The sequence below is a fragment of the Muscardinus avellanarius genome, assembly GCF_963383645.1.
Source record: "Muscardinus avellanarius genome assembly, chromosome: 1".
NCBI lineage: Eukaryota > Metazoa > Chordata > Mammalia > Rodentia > Gliridae > Muscardinus > Muscardinus avellanarius.
In genome coordinates this window covers 117,502,578-117,522,679 of record NC_137786.1, presented here as the reverse complement: position 1 = coordinate 117,522,679, position 20,102 = coordinate 117,502,578, and the positions used below count along the sequence as shown (strand labels likewise).

At 39.0% G+C, this 20,102-nt stretch overlaps 1 protein-coding gene across 1 annotated transcript in view; it reads left to right on the top strand.

Moving 5' to 3' along the window:
- The window catches only part of LOC308276473 (ankyrin repeat domain-containing protein 26-like), a gene marked incomplete at both ends in the record, with an annotated part of 147,982 nt that overhangs the window by 44,381 nt on the left and 83,499 nt on the right, over window positions 1-20,102 (top strand). The window contains 7 exons of the mRNA XM_080715268.1: window positions 4,774-4,781; window positions 5,537-5,735; window positions 7,378-7,476; window positions 8,071-8,099; window positions 8,182-8,254; window positions 9,827-9,894; window positions 16,561-16,730. Coding sequence (XP_080571394.1) covers window positions 4,774-4,781; window positions 5,537-5,735; window positions 7,378-7,476; window positions 8,071-8,099; window positions 8,182-8,254; window positions 9,827-9,894; window positions 16,561-16,730 — 646 coding nt within the window. The remainder of the gene's footprint in view (window positions 1-4,773; window positions 4,782-5,536; window positions 5,736-7,377; window positions 7,477-8,070; window positions 8,100-8,181; window positions 8,255-9,826; window positions 9,895-16,560; window positions 16,731-20,102) is intronic.

Here is a 20,102-nt window from a genome sequence, read left to right as displayed (position 1 = left end):
CATAGGGATTACAGGCATGTGCCACCACCCCCAGCTAAAGTAATTCTTTAGAAGAATTAAAAAAAATAGGGTTATTGAAGATATGGTAGGAATTTGTGAACTTCAACTACCAAAACATTTTTGAGAAATAGAGCAATATTTTCTCACTTTTTCTAGTCTTCCTTACTATTAGGAAGTCATTAAGGGTTGAAGTAATTATGCAGAGCTGTTTTACTTGCTAGAAATAAATATAAACATATGGTTAGCCATGCATGCATATAATTAATTGTCATAAAATTTTGCTATTTCACAGGATATCATATGGGCAAAAATAAGAGAACTGAAAATATGAAAAGACTATGATTAGCTATGGAGAGATCATTAAAGCTTTATCCATTAGAAAATTTATGATTTCTTTTTTTTTATTATCTGGTACTGGGAATTGAACCTAGAGGCATTCTACCTCTGAGCTATACCCTTACCCCTATTTTTTTATTTTATTGTATTGGGTGCATTGTAATATGTATATCATATTTGGGTACAGAGTGTCAGAAAAGTAACATGCACATAACTCTTATTGCCCTCTCCACTAGGTCCCATTCCCTACCCTCACCCTGTAACTTTTGAGATTGGAATTGACAATTTTGTATAAATTCATAGCATTATTTCTACTATTGCATTCTTTATGACTTCTTTCCCTTCCTCTCTTCTCTAATTCCCCTTAGTTATTTCCCTGGAGTATATGTTCATCTATCTGATATTGCCCTTATTTCCAAGAGAACATTTTTTTATTCTTTGGGATTGGCTATATTCAGTACATCCTTAAGTTCCATCCATTTTCCTGAAAGTGGTGATCTTTCTTTATGGCTGAATAAAATTTTATTGTGTATTTATACCCAAGTTTTTTGACCCATTCATCTATTAATGGTCACCGAGTCTGTTTCTGTAATTTGGCTATTATAAATTGTGCTGCTATGAACATGGATATACAAGTATTATAATATTCTGATTTCATTTCCTTTGGGAAAATGTTCAAGACGGCTATGGCTGAGTTATATTGTAGTTCCATTCCCAGTCTTCTGAGAAACCTCCACAATGATTTTCAAAGCAGCTGTACTAGTTTGTAATCCTACTAACAGGGGTCCAATAGGGTTCCTATTTTCCCACATCCTCACCAGCATTTATTATTATTTGTGTTTTTGATGATTGCCAGCCTAACTGGATGAGATGGAATCTCAGTGTAGTTGTAATATGCATGAATTTTTAATTAATGCTTATTTTGGAAAGTTTTTATTTTTCCATTAATTTTGAAGGATAGCGTTGCTAGATAAGAGTCTTGGTTAGAAGTTTTTATTTCTTAAGACCTTGAAGTTCCTGCCATCCTGCTTTCAGTACCTGGGTTGAGAAAACTGGAGTGATTCTTATTGTTTTACCTGTGAATGTCAGTTGGTTTTTTGCTCTCAACTCTCTTAGAAATCTCTCCTTAGTTTCAATGTGGCACACTTTGGTTATAATGTGGCATGGGGATGTTTTTCTTTGGTCTTGTCTGATGGGGGTTCTGAATGTCTCCAGTACTTTGGATCCAGTACTTAGATCCAGTACTCATCTGGATCTAAGTTTGGGAAGTTTTCTGATATTATTTCTCTGAAGAGATTTTTTTTTTTTTTGAGGGTCTCGGGATGGAACCCAGGGGCATTTGACCTCTGAGCTGTAGAATAAAAATAGCTGCCCTATTTTTTATTCTTTATTTTGAAATAGGGTCTCACTAAGTAGTGGAGGGCCTCACTAAATAGCTGAGGTTGTCCATGAACTGCCATTCTCCGGTCTCAGCCTCCCGAGTTCTGGGATTACAAGCATGCACTACCATGCCAGACTTGAAGAGATTCTTAATTCCCTTTGGGCCTCTATTTCATATTTATTTATTTATTTATTTATTTATTTATTTATTTATTTATTTATTTTCGGTATTGGGGATGGAACCCAGGGGCATTCTATCTCCAAGCTACACCCCTGGTCCTATTTTTTAGTCTCATTAATTTAATTAATTAATTTATCTTTTTGGTGGTATTGGGCGGTGGAACCCAGGGGCTTTCTACCTCCAGCCTATACTCCCAGACCTATTTTATATTTTATTTGGAAACAGGGTCTCACTACGTTGCTGAGAGCCTCATTAAGTAGCTGAGGCTGTCTGCGAACCTCGATCTTCTGGTCTCCGCTATTCTATAGCGTCCGGCTATTCTATTTCATCTTTGATGCCAGTTACTCTTCATTTGATCTTTTAAAATTATCCCACAACTCTTGGATGTTCTGATTCTGTTGTTGTATTGTTTTTACTACATTCATGACTTATTTTGCAGTTTTGAATGTACTAACTTATATGGCAGAGACTCTGTTTTCCATGTGGTCTTTTTTATTTGTCAGAGCTTCAGTGGAATTGTTTATTGACTCCTTCAATTCATTCAGGTTTTTTGTTACTTCTTTATGTCATAGTTCTTAATATCCTGAATTGTTTCTCTGATTTCCTTCTTGAGATCATTGATTTATACTCAGTATCAAAAGTCAGAATTTTCCATGGCATCTTCTACACCACTGTTTCAGTGGGTTTTGTTCTTATAAGGTTGTAAAGATTAGTTACTGTTTTGGTGGACTTTTCTTCCATATTTTCCAAGGTCTTAGGGACCTGCGATGAAGTATGAATTAGTTTCTAATTGTCTGCTTCTTGTAATTGGACGTTTAAACTCAGCCCTTACTGCCTCCTTAAATGAGTGGACATATCATGTGGCATAACTGGGATAATTTTAGTGTCTTTGCCTGGTTACTTCCTCTATCTGCTTTGTGAGCTGGACAGGATTTAATAATTATTCAGGAAGGGTGTCCATCTTCAGCTTGGCTGTTTTGTTGATACTGGGAGTGCTGTCTCAAGCACTTGCTCTTTTCATTCTTCTTTCCAATTGGTAGGGAGATACACATCTCTTACTGTTGCTAGTATACTAGGATTGTATGGATGGAATTTGGTGGGCCAATCTGTATTTGGGGAATTAGCAGAGTATTTGTTTCTTGATGTTTTGGAGTTCTGAGTTTTTATTCCAAGTTGGTATGTTTATGTCCAGGTGGACACTATTATTTGGTGGAGTGAGTGTTAGGGAGAAGATAGTGAAACAAGGACAGTACAAAACAGAGAAGAATCTGAAGGGGAGAGAAAAATTATTGTGGTGTCATCAATAAAGAGATAAATGCTCAAGGAGAGTGAAGTAGAACAAAAGTGTAAGAAAAGAAGAAGACTCAGATGGAATCTGGCTGCCAATTAACCTATAGACGGACACATCCATAGGGAGAAATGGCCCAATTTAGAAGGAGAAGAGCCAAGTGTGGTGGTGCAAGCTTGTAATTTCAGTACTTGGGAAGTTTAGATAGGAGGATCTTGCAGGTTGGAAGCCAGCCTTAGTTACTCAGGCTCTCAGCAACCTAGTGAAACCCTGTTTCCAAATAAAAAATATAAAATAGATTGGGAATATAGGCCAGAGGTAGAATGCCCCTGGGTTCCATTTCCAGTACCCCCTCCCCTCACACACAGAAAAGAACGAGAAGAAACCTCAAAGACTTGTAGCACATAAACAAACAGGATAAAAAGGGCTGGGGAACACCTTAAAACACAAAACCAAAATAAATGGATTAAGATGAATACCTGATAATGATAAAAGTATAAGAAAGGGGAGGAGCTGGGCATGGTGGTTCATACTTATAATCCCAGTATTTGGGAAGCTGAGACAGGAGGATCACAGGTTAGCAGCCAGCCTCAACTATTTAATGAGGGCCTCTGTGACCCAGGGAGACCCTATTTCAAAATAAAGAATAAAAAATAGGACTGGGGGTATAGCTTGGAGATAGAATGCCCGTGTGTTCAATTCCTAGTACCCCCCCCCAAAAAAAAAAAGAAATGGAAGAAGAAGAAAAAAATCTGACTAACAAACAAAATAGTGAAACCATGAGACCCCACCCCCACCCCAGTATTTTTTCAGAGAAAATACCACCAGTAGCAAAGAAATAAAATATTTATTAGAAAGGAAAAAATTTAGTTGGGCTTGGTGGCACACACTTTTAATCCCAGCATTCGGGAGGCTGAGACCGGAAGATAAGATCTCGGTTCATGGACAATCTCAGCTACTTAGTGAGGCCCTCTGCAACTGAGACCCACAAAAAAAAAAAAAGAAAAGAAAAGAAAAAAAATTTTTTTTTAATTTTAAAGTTTTTAAAAATAAACTTTTTTTTTTTTTGGGGGGGTGGGTCTGGGGATAGAACCTAGGGGCATTTGACCTCCGAGCTATATCCCCTGCCCTATTTTTTATATTTTATTTTGAAACCGGGTCTCACTGAGTTGCAGAGGGCCTCACTAAGTAGCTGAGGCTGTTCAGGAACCGCGATTCTCCAGTCTCAGCCTCCCAAATGCTGGGATTACAAGTGTGCACCACCATGCCTGGCTTAGTAGTGAAGTTTTAAAAGAGGAATCCTCTTCTGATTGGTTATGGGGTTTGGTTGCCCATCTTTGATAAAGTCTGTTTCCTTTGTCCTTTAGCAAGCAGAGTCTAGGCAGGTCAATTTGAGATCATTTGAGTCTTCTTTCCTTTCTGGTTCAGTTTAAGGTTTGTGAATTCTACTTGCACCAGGTAGATTTGATGTTATATTGAGTGGAGGAGCGAAAATCTCCCAGTAGACCCAGTGATCCTGATTGCATGACGTAAGACCATCTTGAGGTCTATGCTTATGATGGTTTTCACTCCCCTTTGTTGTGTCCAGGAAGGGTGGTATGCTAGAGAGAGAATCTGGAGACACTAAATCTAAGACAGCACAGATCCCGCTGGTGCAGGGTCTGTGGTGAGGTAGGCCTTGTTGATGTGGTGGTTTTCAGTCTCTAGGCAACCAGAGTTGGCCCCTTGAAGCTTGGGCTCCTGCTGCTGCCCCTGGGTCTATATCAGAAGATTACCGTTTTGCAAGGCGGGCCTACTTAGCAGTTTCTCGTCATAGGTGCCCCTGCGTCGGGGCTTCTGATCCTTCTCCCTGTGCTATCTGGGTGGCCTAAGCCAGATCTTTGGTTCTGACTTGGCAGCTGTGGCTATACCATGTCAGTGGTATGTTTCTTATTATTGGCTATGGACTATTTTCCAGTACCATGCAGTTGAGGTGAGTGGGACTGTTCTCAGCACTACTCAAGGTGGATAAACAGTGGTACTGGGTCAGGGGGGGGAGGAAAGGGTCTTTGGTCTGACCACTGGATCACACCTGGAGGCAGCAGAGCACTCCAGTACTCTTTTCGTCCCTGCTTCTTCTGCGACCTAATCAATAGGAGGGAGAAGGGCCACACACTCTGCCCAGAAACCTGGCTGACCCCATCTGTTTCAGTGGACTCCTGGTCATGGGAGAGGGAAGGACCCCTGAGGGTATTGGCAATGGCCTGCTCGCTTCTGTGGAACCACTTGGGTAGGCTAGGGAGCGTAACGTGCTGGGTCAGCCAGAGACAGAGCACTCAGTGTTTTCTGCCTTTTCCTGTTGGAATGATTAGGGATCAGCAAGTGACAGCTCAGGCCGGAGCTCCTTCTGCAAGTGCCATGAAAGGGGGGCGCTCGCTCCGCACAGGTTCGCTCAGGCAGTGGAGCTGGTGCGTAGCAGTTTCCAAGGACCACTGCCTCTGAGCTCAAGCTGCTTTTGTGGAGATGTTGCCCCCACCACCACCCTGGGGTGCAAGCCTCTCCAGTGCCTGGGCAATGTGTGAGCTCCCACAGTGTTGGGTGTCGGGGCGGGTTGTATGCATGGCCTTTGTCTATCCCCTGGCCCTGATTCTTTCTGGACCTTACACTGGTTTAGGTTGTGACTGCAGAGCTCGGTGACCCTAAACATGGTTGGGAAAAAAGTTCTGTAACAGCCCCTGACTACAGAGCAGAGACACACCAGCCTGCCCTGTTACTGTTGGTTGCTTCCAGTACTTGGGAAGCTGAGACAGGAGGATCTCAGATTTAAGGCTTGTACATGGTAATTTAGTGAGACCCTATTTCAAGACGGAAGAATAAAAAGGTATGAGAAGTATAGTTCAGTGGTAAAACACCCCTGGGTTCAATCCCCAGTACCCCCTGACACACACACACACACACACACATAAAAGATACTATTGCTTATATACATAAAAATGGATAAAAGGGAGGGAATAATCTATATAAAGAATGTAAAATGCGCTGGGCATGGTGGAGCACTCTTGTAATCCCAGTCCTTGAGAGGCCGAGACAGGAGAATAACAGGTTCCAGTTAGCCTCAGTAATTTAGGCCCACTGCAACTTAGTGAGACCTTGTTTCAAAAATAAAAATAAGCCGGGCGGGCACACGCTTGTAATCCCCACATTCGAATGGATGATATTGGAGGATCACAGTTTGTGGACAGCCTCAGCTACTTAGTGAGGTCCTCTACAACTCAGTGAGACCCAGTTTCAAAATAAAGAATAAATAATAAGGCGGGGGTGTAGCTCGGAGGTTGAATGCCCCAGGGTTCCAGCCCCACCCTCAAAAAAATAAATAAATAAATAAAATAAAATTGGACTGGGTATGTAGTTCAAAGGTACAACACCCCTGGAGACAGTCTCCAGAAACACACACACACACACACACACACACACACACACACACAGTATAAAATCTAAGGAATCAAGACTACAAATCTAGAGAATAATTTGCAAAGAAGACGGATTGTTGGAAGTAAAGAAACAAATTAGCAAGGTAATTTGGAGTTAATGATGATGAAACAGGAGACAATCTAACTCAGATGGCTTCAATATATTTGCATTCACACCACAAATTTGATTATTGCTGTTCTACAAAATTATTAGAAACAGGAGGGAGTGTTAGAACTGGGGTAAACAGCAGCCCTCATTTCTTCTCTACATAACTATCTAGCATCAAAGATGTGTGCTACATTGATATTAGTTATTAGACTAAATTGAATATGGAACCATTTACTTTTTTTTTTTGCAGGTCTGGGAATGGAACCTAGGGGCATTCTACCTCTGAGTACACCCTCTGCCCTATTTATTTATTCTTTATTTTGAAACAGGGTCTTACTGAGTTGCAAAGAACCTCACTAAGTATCTGAGGCCGTCCGCAAACCACAATCCTCTGGTCTCAGCCTCCTGAATGCTGGGAATACAAGTGTGCACCACCATGCCTGGCTCTCAGAAAAGCACTTTAAAGAATAACATGATATATAAAACTAATTTTGAAAATGATTTCATTCCTTAAAAACCAGAATCATATTTAGTACCTATTCCACTGATTTTGAAATATGTTATTCATCTAATAATTTCATGACAATTCTGTGACAGTTTTAACACTGAAAACCTATTACACATTATTTCTTAGATGTGGCTTACATACCATCTTGCATGAGCCGACCAAGACACTTTACAATGCCTAAACTAGAGGACACCAGAAATGTAGGCACACCAGTAGCCAGCAGGGGTATGGAAAAGCACGTAATCTTATTAACTATTATTCTACAAGTGTATATCTAAGATGACCAATTCTCAGAACTTTCCTTGATGAGACATGAATTATATATTCCAATGAACTATGGCAACTTTGTATTTCTAAATTACAAGACAAATTGTTAAGATATATTGATAACAACTTGTAGTATAATGGTATAAATGATTTTAATGTGTTACAGTAAAGATCTGTGCCATTACATTCTACCATCAACTTTTGACATTTATCTTCTCAGGGCCATGATTTGGTCTTCTGATAACAGATCATTTTTTCATTCATCAGTCAGCATGTTCATATTTGTATATGTGCATATCTCTATTTTAATCATGGCTATTGTAAACCGTCTCACTTTTTGAAATTTTAACTGCATGTTTTATTAAACCTTTATTTCTGTTTTTTTCTTCAGTATAGTTCTGTCATATTGATATCCTAACCAGAAAAAAAGCCTAAAATTGTAATTTCCAAAGCTAATAAGCATGAGGATCAGTCCTATACTAACTCTGCATGAATGCGTGATTGCTTTGTCCTCTTTACATATGACTGACTGCATGTCTCTTTGCTTTTTAGATTCTTCTGCGAAATATCCTCACATGAAGGTAATGACTCATAATTTTATCTTGAATTATGTGCTGTATGAAATACAGTTTTTAATAAATGCTTATTTCAAAATTCATCCAGATGACCATTGAAATGAAAGATTCTGTTCTGCATAAAACAGTACGAATGAAGGATGCGCTAACATTCAAATCGGGTAAGTTTTAAAATAAAAATTACTCTGGGAAGAACTACATTAAAATATTTTAAATGCTCATAGTCTTTTCATTTTTTCCCCAAATTTGACAGAAAAGATATGACATATATAATGCAAATATTATTGTTGGTATCAATGTTTGAAAAAAGGGTACTTACAGAGATAAGAAAAAATAATTTCACTGTAATTTGTAATTGGGATATGTTTACTTTTTTGTTTCAATACTCTAACATGTCCATTTTGGAATCCCTATACTTATTAGGAATTAATACAGGTTAATTATGAGATTCTAAGACTTTTCCAAAGTTTAAAGGTGCCTGTCGAGCCAGGCATGGTGTCGCATGCTTATAATCCCAGAATTTAGGAGGATTGCATAGGTTCAAAGCCAGCCTCAGCTGGCTCTCTGCAACTTAGTGAGACCCTGTGGGTTCAATCTGCAGTGCCACATATATATTATATAAGTACATACATACATAAAATAATAAAAAGGGCTGGGTATGTAGTTCAAAGGTAGAACCCTTTTGAAGTCAATCTTTAATACGATAGATAGAAACATACATTCATACATACATACTATTTTGAGGTAGAAAATAGTATATAGGACAAATATATTTGTTTGTTTGTTTGTTTGTTTGTTTGTTTGTTTCTTTCTTTCTTTCTTTCTTTATGGTGGTACAAGGGATGGAACCCAGGGGCCTTCTACCTCTGGGCTACACTCCCAGACCTATTTTATATATTTTTTGGAAACAGGGTCTCTCTTAAACCAGCTGAGGCCGTCTTTGAATCTGCATGATCCTCCTGTCTCAGCCTCCCAAGTGCAGGGATTACAAGTGTGCGCCATCATGCCCGGCTATATTTCTATATTTAAAATTTTTGTTTCTGAGCATATCTTCATTTATATTGAATGAATGAATTTGGGGGTGTTTATATGAAGTGTTTTGTATGACTTGAATGTGGTAAATCTGCTGTTTCCAAGTGATTTGTTGAAATTTTAGATAATTATAAGTATTTTCTGAAGAAGTATTCAGCCATCCGGCATGGTAGCTCACACCTGTAATCCCATTACTAGTGATGCCAAAACTGGACATTTTCAAGTTTGAAGCCAGATTGAGCAATTTAGTAAAACCCTATTACCAAATAAAAATAAAATAAAATAGGTGTTGACATTTAGCTCAGAGGTAGAACACCCCTAGGTTCAGTTTCTCCACAGAATTTTTGTTTGTTTGTTTGTTTGGTGCTAGGGATGGAACCCAGGGGCATTCTACCTCTAAGTGACAGACCCAGCCCAACTTTTTATTATTTATTTTGATACAGGATCTCACTGAGTTGCAAAGGGCCTCACTAAGTACCTGAGGCCGTCCTTGAACCCACATCCTCCTGTCTAGCCTCCCAAATGCTGGGATTACAAGTGTACACCACCACGCCTGGTTGCCACATAAAAATTTCAAACACATTCAGCCAAAGATTAAGCCTAATTTAAATTTGTAACTGGGAAAATAAAAATGTTATATTAATTTTTATTATTTTCTATTTTGCTAGCTAGTTTAATTAAATATGTATATTTGTCAACAGAAGTAGACATAGAAGTAACATCAGAAGAACAAAAAAGGCTTGACGGCAATGAAGATAGCCAGCCTCAGGTCTGTAAGAAAATTTAACTTTTGTGTGTGTGTGTGTGTGTGTGTGTGTGTGTGTGTGTATGAAGGGATGAAACCCAGGGGCATTCGACCTCCAAGCTACACCCCCTGCCCTAATTTTTATTCTTTATTTTGAAACAGGGTCTCACTAAGTTGCAGAGGGACTCACTAAGTAGCTGAGGTTGTCCGTGAACCTTGATCCTCCAGTCTCAGTCTCCTGCATGCTGGGATTACAAGCGTGTGCCACACCACACCTGGCTTAAAAATAACTTTTTAGCTTAATATTGTTTGTTTTGCTTTGATAGTATAGCTGGGCTAAATGAAATTACCTTTCAAACTAGGCTTTTACAATCAATATATAATAATAACATAATTATTATTATATAATTTGTTGTGGTGGTTATCATTATTTGTGGGGATTGAACCCAGAGGTATTCTATGTCTGAGCTACAACCCAAAATATTTTTTATTTTGAAGCAGGGTCTCACTAAATTGCTGAGTATCTCTTAAAGTTGTTGAGGCTGGTTTTGAACCTGTAATCCTCCTGTTTTACCTTCTCAAGTACTGGGATTACAGATGTACAGCACTGTGTCCAGCTATAATTTAATATTGATATATAATTTTAAAGATATGTTAATAAGTTATAAAACAAATGTATTCTTATTATTTATACTAATTTACAGATCATCTTTATCTTTGGAACATTTGGCAGTGGTATTTTTGTGTGTATGTATATGTATGTGGTATTGGGAATTGAAACCAGGACATTCTACCTCTGAGCTATGCCCAACCTGAAAATATTTTTTATTTTTGAAACAGTCTTACTAAGTTACTAAGGTCCTTGCCAAATTGCTAAGGTTGATCCTTCTGCCTTAGGCCTGTGTACCACCACTCTTGGCTCAGGAAAAGTTTTTTTTTTTAATTTATTTTTTATTGGTGCATTATATTCATACATCATATTGGGGTAAAAAACTTGTGTGGACATACATGTACACATCACACATTTAGCCCCTACCCAAATTCCTACCCCATTCCATCCCCATCCCTCCTTCCAATGCTTGGCTTAATGGTTGACTTCGATATGTTTAAGTTTTTGTTGCCTTTATGATTCTCCCCTTGGCTTCTACATTGGTCATTTTGACAATTATGTGGTGTGGGGAACCTTTTCTCTGATCCTATCTAAAGGGAGTTCTATAAGTTTCCTGGGCCTCTTGCTCTATGTTTGGAAAATTTTCTATTACTTCTTTGAAGAGATTATTGATCCCTTTGGTTTCACCTTCTTTTCCCTCCTCTATTCTGATTATTCGTTTTTAGAGTGATCATCTTCTAGGAGTGAAATTCAATTCTCCATATGGTCTAATCAATTGTTTATAGTTTGATGCCTTTACTTCAATGATTGCATCCTTTATTTCTTTTAGACTCTCTAAATTCTTTAAGAAGGTCCTGTATTATTTCTACAGTTATATTCCTGATTTGATCTTCTGGAGATCTCTGAATTTCTGTGTTACCAGGTTCTGATACTGTGAGGTTGTGGGCGTTCATTGCTCCATTGTTGTTCCTCTTTCCCATGATTTCAGAAGTTTGTGCCTTCTCTGGGTTCTTCCCTGGGTCACCACAACTTCACTTAGGGTGTTCTGGATCTCGAATTTGTGGTAATCTTAGCTGCCTCTACTTCTTTACTGGGTTGTATCACAATGTCTCAGACCAGGGAGTTAATCGAGGCTGCGCGAGACCATGGGGGTGCCAGGCTGGGAGTTTTCCCATGGGGAGCTGCGACTAGGGTGTGGTATCTCTGCCACCGCTACTCCTTCATTGGGTTGGACTGCAAAATCTCAGACCCAGGGAGATATCAAAGCTGCACAAGTCTCTGGCAGTGCAGTGCTGGGATTTCTTCTTTAAGGGCCGCAGTTTCACTTACGATTGCTGTGCACGCTGATCTGGAGCTGTCGCTGTCGTGGTGAACTCCCCGTCACTGCTGGCTATATGGCACCGTTGTCACACGCTCGGCCGTGAGGCTGGCATATTTCTTTTCTGGTTTTTAGCTCCGTTCTGAGTTCCTTTCCTGTCTGGAGCCTGGTGCTGTGAGGCAAAATTGCACCGGCGCGGTGTCCTTCCCTGCAATACGGTCTGGTTTCTTTTCTGGTCTCTGGTTGTTCTTCTAGTCTTCTTTTTCTCTGTTCCTTGTATTTACACTTTTTATTTCTCTGCTGATAGTGTTTTCTGGCTATGAAAAGCCCTGATTTTGTGGCAATAGAGACCAAGTGTTAGCAACACTCATAAACACTGCTTTTCTCAGTCGCCATCTTCCCCAGGACAAGTTTTTTCTGAATATTGTTTTTGCTTTCATTTGTACAACCTCCTCTCATGATAAAGAAGGTAAGATCAAATTTAAATTTTAAAATCAATCAGCTGAAATTCAGAACAAGATGACAGTACTGACAGCATGACAGTACTACTATAGTAATGATAAAGGGTGATTATTCACAGTGGTTCAGCATTAAAGTTTCATATAACTAGTTATTTCCATAGTCAAAGATTTCATTCTGCCTCATGGTCTCTAATTGGTTTCAGTGTCTATTGTTGAAAAAGAGAATAGGGTCATAAAGTGTACCCAGTCACCCGTTAAGGGAATTATACATACCAGAATAGGATCTTTGGTGTTAGGGTTGTTAGGGTACAAATGATAATTTTCTAACTTATTTTTTTCAATGTAGGAAATTGGTAATATTATTATTTTTGTTCACTGTCTTTAGTAAATATTAGGATATATAAGGACAAAACTTAAAGTAGATAATCCATATACAGTATTAAATGATAACATACAGCATAACACTATCATAGTATATAATTTGAATTAAAATTTAAGTGTTTTTTATGTTTTGGCTTTCTTTTTTTATCCTTTTAGAGTATTTTACATTCTCACATCACAATGTAGCATACATTGTTAGTGACATACATGCAAACAGCATTTGGTGGGCTTTCCCCGGCTCCTTCCTCACTCCCCCCTTTATCATATAGGATATGGAGATTGGTTTTGGTACTCTCACATGTGTTGGTAATGTCATTGGAAGTCATTCCTTTATTGATCCTCTCTCTATCTCCCCACCACCCTCCCTTTGAACACTTCCTTGGTTCCAGTGGAGTTTATTCTCTATTATCTAAAGTCCATCTGGTATTCTGATATGCCCTAATTTACACTTATGAGAGAAAACATATGACCCTTCTGTGACTTGTTAATCTCACTTAACATAATCTTCTCCAGATCCATCCATTTTCCTGCACATGACATAGATTTGTTCTTTATTTTTCAGTAGAATTCCATTATGTGGATATCCCATAATTTTGTAGTCCATTCATCTGTTGATGGACACCTATGTTGGTTTCATAATTTGACTCTTATGAATTGTGGTGCTAAAAACATAAATTTGTATGTATTACTGCCGCAGACTGCTCAGTCGAGATAGGCGTGAACCCACTCGCGATCGAATCAATCTTAGAAAAGATGGGAGAAGAATTAGGGTGCCGTACTGCAGCCACTTATCTGCAGCGATTCTTTCCCTTCTAGGAAATAAATTTCTTTAAGTTCCTATTTACGGCGCTTCTGGAAAGAATCTGACATGGACAAAAGCTTCTTGAGCTAATGACACTTTATTACAAGAAACCAGAAAATTTTATACCCTTCACCAGTAAGGTTAATAATAAGAAAAAAGAGGGGGGTGCAATCACTGTAAAACAATAGTGAATAACATGTAAACAAAGGTAAAAAACCTAGTCCAGCATTCAAGGGATTAGCTCCGGATCTTCTCCGGATCTTGCAGACAGGCAGTTCCAAAGGGCAAATTCCAGAAGGAACGGGCATGCCCAGGGCTTGGAGGCCTCTCATGGAATCTTCTTTAACTTTTTTGGAACTTTCCATCTTTAGGGCTTAGTCCATATGGCAGACATGGGGGATATGGTGATCCAGGTGGATGTGATAAAGTTCTCCCAGGTGTTGCCCGCCTTGCCTTCTAAAATCTGAAATCTTAAGCAAACTCACAACACAGTTTGGCAGATAAACACCAAAAATACCATGAAGTTTTTAGATTTAGTTGTCAGATATACTTCCTTAGCTGCAGAACACTTTTCCTCAAACGATAGGCTTATTAGAAACCTATTCATCTTATAAATAATCCATATTCCTGTCCCAGACCCTTTGCAATATCCTTTTCTTAGCCACGTGGCACCTCCCTGTTTCGGGAAGTGCACATACTGGGTGTAAAGGTCAAGAATCTTCCTAGTCTTCAGCTCTATTGTATTGGGCAGTGTTAGCTGCTCATAAACTAAGTTGCTTTGATGTCACACCCAACATTTGTCTTCCTGTATCTGGGCAGGATCACAAAGAGGGGGGTAAATAGAGGCACCGGTTGCCTCCCCCCTAGGACTTTTGTTGTAAGTTAGTGATTAGGATGAAGGTCAGAGATAGAGGGGAGTTCTGCATTTGTAATTACTGGCTGGAATGCTGCCACTGCATCTAAATTCTAACTAGATTTTATTACCATTTGAACAAAGCCGAGGACGTTTAGAGGCTTAGACAAATTACCGGAAACTTTATTTTCCACGGACTCAGTTTCTCTCACAGTCCTGATCTTACACCACCGGAGCAATTCGTGTGGAGAGTTAAAATAATCATTACCAAAAGAATAATAGTTATGAAAGAATATCTAAAAGTGGAGGAGTGTTTTGGACAGAGACAACACCCTCTCTCGGGGCTATATGCCGATTTAGCTACGTGGGAGGTTGTCACGCACACGCAGATGCCGAGAGGAAGTAGGTGGTCTCGGCATATTACTCTAAAATTCTGTTTTCAGCCCTTGTGGAAAGATACTCAGGAGTCATATAGCTGGATCATATGGTGGATCCATTCCCATTTTTCAGAGGAGTATCCACACTGATGTCTATAGCAGTTGCACTAATTTGCAATCCCAACAGTGTATAAGAGTTCTTATTTCCCCACATCCTCATCAACATTTTTTGTTGTTTGACTTTTTAAAAATTTTTTTCATTGGTGCATTGTAGTCATACATCCTAATGGGATACAAGATAGTGACATGCACACATCACCCAATTAATTAGCCCTTACGCAGTTCCCACCCCATTCCCTCCCCTTCCTTCCTCATGTTTGGCTTAGTGATTGACTTTGAAATGTATGTTAGAGTACATCATGTGCATTGGAGAATTTTTGTCTCCCACCTTCCCATCCCCTCAGTTAGGTCTCCTTATTTGCTTTATCTATAGAATCTCCTTCTTTGTCTAGAGTTCCTCCTATGACCCATTTCTCCTCAGCTTTCACATATTAGGGAGAGCATTGCAACTGACTAATCTCACTTAGCATAATGTTCTCTAGGTCCATCCATTTCCTTATAAATGACAGGTGTTTTTCTTTATGGTGGAGTAAAATTTCATTGTGTACTTATCCCATAGTTTTGTAATCCATTCATCTGTTAATAGACATTTTGGCTGGTTCCATAGTTTGGCAGTTGTGAATTATGAGAGAAAACATATGAACATAGCAGCTATGAACATAGATATGCATGCATTAGTTTGAAACTTCACAATGTGGCATCTCTAAAGCTAGCTGTTAATATGAAACTCATGTAGCTAAACTCAGAAGAGGATGTATTTTGTGTCTTTTTTACTTATGCTAATCATTTAAGCAGTGACAATGTTAGATAGTAAAGAGTAGATGAAAATAAAAGCATATGCTGGGCGTGGTGGTGCACCCTTGTAATCCCCGCGCTTGGGAGGCTGAGACAGGAGGATCGCACGGGTTCGAAGCCAGCCTCAGCTACTGAGTGAGGCTTTCAGCAACTTAGTGAGACCCTGTTTCCAAATAAAATATAAAAAAGGTCTGGGAGTATATCCCGGAGGTAGAAAGCCTCTGGGTTTCACCCCTAGTACCACCAAAAGAAAAAAGAAAAAAAAAAGAAAATCATAAAATTCAGAATGGTTATTAATGAAATTTTGGAAAATTATTTTTCATGCAAACAGAAATGAAGCAAAAAATTTCAATGGCCTGTAATGATAAAATTAACAGAAGCACAAACATATTTTAATTGGATGAAATAATAACAGATAAGCTCAGAGTCAAATGATAAAATCAAGAAAAACGAAATGGTTATTTTTATTTAAAGTAAGTTATCAGCCGGGCATGGTGGTGCACGTTTGTAATCCCAGCATTTGTGGGGCTGAGCCTGGAGAATCGTGGTTTGTGGACAGCCTCAGCTATTTAGCGAGGCCCTTTGCAACTCAGTGAGACCCTGTTTCAAAATAAAGAATATAAAATAGGGCTGGGGGTGTAGCTCAGAGGTAGAATGTCCCTGGGTTCCATCCCCAGTACCGCAAAAAAAAAAAAAAAAAAAAGTTATTCTAGCTGGATGTGGTGGCACAACCCTGTAAACCCAGCATTTGGGAGACTGAGCCATGAGGATTGCAAGTTTTAAGTCAGCCTCAGCAACTTAGCAAGGCCCTCAGCAACAAAATGAGACTCTGCTTCCAAATTAGAAATAAAATCAGGCTGAGGCTGTAGCTCGAGGTAGAATCCCTTCTTGGCTCATCTAGGTTCAATTCCCATTACCAAAAAAGAAAAAAAAAATTAGAAAAGTTATGCTTATTATCAAACTTGAATTACAGATTGAAGAAAAACGTAAGAAGCACCAAATTAATGAAGTGAAAGTATCAGGAAACCTATATGATGCTTCCACTGCTACTGACAGTGATGATGATGGATTTAATCAATACAGAAAGAGTAGAAAAACTGGTAACCAGCAACTTGCTAGTAAGGAGATTGAAGAAAAGGACAGGTAAGACAATAGCAATATTCAACAAGAGGCAATTGTTATTGTTCGACAGAACTAATTCTAACTAGAACTAATATTCATAATTAACAGCTTTATGCTTTTACTATGGTTATTCAGGTTATCAGAAAACGTAAACAATGAGATACTTTTCTCATTATATTTGCGAATATTTTCTTTAAAATAACTATAGAATTTCATTGTGAGGAAAATCTCATGCACTGTTGGTAATGAAATTAGCAAATATTTTTTGTAGAGTGATTTAGTAACATGTATCAAAATTCCAAATAGGAGCTGGGCGTGGTGGCGCACACTTTTAATCCCAGCGCTTGGGAGGCTGAGACAGGAGGATCACATAGGTTCAAAGCCAGCCTCAGCTACTTAGTGAGGCTCTCAGCAACTGAGTGGGACCCTGTTTCCAAATAAAGTTTAAAATAGGTCTGGGAGTATAGCCCAGAGGTAGAAAAGCACCTGGGTTCCACCCCAGTACCACCAAAAAAAAAAAAAAAAAAATCCAAATACATCATTTTATTTTTATTTTTTATTGTCATGGTTTTGAACCTGGGCTATTCTACAACTGAGCTACAACCACGGCCTGTTTTTATTTTTTATTTTGAAAAAGAGTCTCATTAAGTTACCACATACTAGTCAGGCGCGGTGACACATGCCTGTCTGTAATCTCAGTACTTGAGAGGCTGAGACAGGAGGATCACGGGTTCACAACCAGCCTCACCAACTTGGTGATGTCCTCTTCAACTTACTCAGACCTTGTTTCAAAATAAAATAGATCTGGGGGTAAGAAAAAAATGTTTAAAAAACATTGAATGTAAGCCAGGCGTGGTGGCGCACGCTTGTAATCCCCGCGCTTGGGAGGCAGAGACAGGAGGATCGCGCAGGTTCGAAGCTAGCCGGGCGCGCGCTGGCTTAGGAGACCCTGTTTCCAAATAAAAAAGTATAAAAAATAGGTCTGGGAGTGTAGCCCGGAGGTAGAAGGGCTTCCAGGAACCCCAGTACCACCAAAAAAAAAAAAAAAAAAAAAAACATTGAATGTTAGAAAAAATGTTACCATACACTGGTCTCAAATCTGCAGTCTTCTGTCTTAGCTTCCTATGTACTGGGTTTACAGGCCTGTGCTAACATGCCTGACTACCTTGGTATCAATCTTATAATTCATCTTCCTTTATATTTTTATTTGGTACTTAGGATCGAACCCAGGGGCATTCTACCTCCGAGGTATATCCCTAGCCCTGTTTGTTTGTTTTTACATAGAAACAGGGTTTTGCTAAGTTATTGAGTATCTTAAGTTGCTAAGGTTGTCTGCAAACCTGTGATCCTTCTGTCTCAGCCTCCCAAATATTGGGGTTGCTGGTGCACATCACCACGCCGAATGTAACTCTTCTCTCTTATACCTCCTTTCTAATCTGTGTCAAATCTCGTCAGGTCTACCTTCAAAATATGTCCTGAAGCTGGTCTTAGCTCCCATGTCCAAGCTGTTGTCTGGAGAGTATAAAAGTCTATTTGATCTTCTCATTTCATCAATTTTTGACACAGTGGAATGGACCTTTTCAAATATAAATCAAATTATGTCATTTCTCTACTCTATCTCTGCATTGCTTCCCAATTTCACTCAGAATACATGCCAAGGGTCTGCCTAATATTTAAGAGTATATGTACTCATAATATTTATGAGTATGAAGTATAATACTTTTTTTTTTTTTTTGGTACTGGGGATGGAATTCAGGGGCATTCTACCTCTGAGCTATAGCCCCAGGCCTAATTTTTATTTTTTACTTTGAAACAGGGTCTCACTGAGTTGCAAAGGGCCTCACTAAGTAGTAGCTGAGGTTGTCCTCGAACTGTGATCCTCCCATCTCGCCTCCCAAATGCTAGGATTACAAGCGTGCACCACCACAACCAGATGAAGTATAATACTTCTTATTTTGCTTCAGCAACATTGAACCTTTCCCCACTCCTTAAACATACTAGGCATATTTCTGCCTTTTCTTTCAGATAGCTTCCTGGTTTGTCCTTGTATTCCTTCAGTTCTTTACTGTAAAACCACTTTCTCAGCTAGGCACCTGTAACTCAGTACTTGGGAGGCTGAGAAAGGATAAACACAGGTTTGAGACCAGCCTCAGCAACTTAGACTCTCAGCAACCTAGCAAGACCCTGTTTTAGAACAAAAAATAAAAGGACTGAGTTCAATCCTTAGTGCCACAAAACAAACAAAACCTTTCTCACAAGTCCTTTCCTGATCACCCTAATATTTCCTTCCAACACATAAAATTACATTTTTTTTAAGTTTGCCTCCTCTATTATTTTGCCTCTCCATCTTGCTCTGTGTACACTTCACCTTCACAAGTAGAATTTTTGTCTGTTGGCTACCATATCCTCACTGCCTAGAAAAGGGCCTAGCTACTCAATAAATATTTATTAAGTAATAAATGGAGCTTCCCCAGGAGGGAGGGAGGGAGGGAGAGAGAGAGAGGGAGGGAGGGAGGGAGGGAGGGAGAGAGAGAGAGAGAGAGAGAGAGAGAGAGAGAGAGAGAGAGAGAGAGAGGGAGTTTTTTTTTTTTTCCTTTGCAGTACTGGGGATTGAATCCGGGCGCATTCTACCTCCAAGCTATAGCCTCAGCTCTATTTTTTATTCTTTACTTTAAAACAGGATCTCACTAAGTGCGTTGTTTTAAACACATTAATTCTTACTTTTAAAAACATGAAAATTATTTCATATTCTAGAATTGTAGACCTTTTTTCTGCCTGCTAGCCTGGAACCTATGACCCTCTTTCTTAGCCTCCCAGATACTGGGATTACAGGCATATGCCACTGTGCCCATCTCATGGGTTGTTTTTATTTTTATTTTATTTATATATTTATCTTCAAATTTTTACTGGTTGCATTATAGTCATACATCCTAATTGGGTAGAAGATGGTGGAGGCATACATGTATACATCACCCAATTAGCCCTTACCCAATTCCTGCCCCATTCCTTCCCCCGCTCGTGGGTATTTTAAAAGAAAGGTTTTGCCCTCAAGATATTTTCATATATTTATTTATTTATTTATTTGGAAACAGGGTCTCTTTTAAGCCTGTGAGGCTGACTTTGAACCTGAGCAATCCTCCTGTCTCCGCCTCCCATGAATGGGGATTACAAGAGTGCACCACCATGCCCGGTGATATTTTATTTTTTATGTTACAAATCTCATGAAATTTTAAAAATTTCATTTGAATATTTAAAAGCAAAGTAAAAAATCGAATTCTAACTCTTATGTTTAAGGATCATTGCTTATAGGTTAAGCCCCAGCCTTTTAGTACAGCATTCAAGTTTAGTGTAGTTTTCAGTTTATCTCTTATTACTTGCTTCGATGATTTTTAC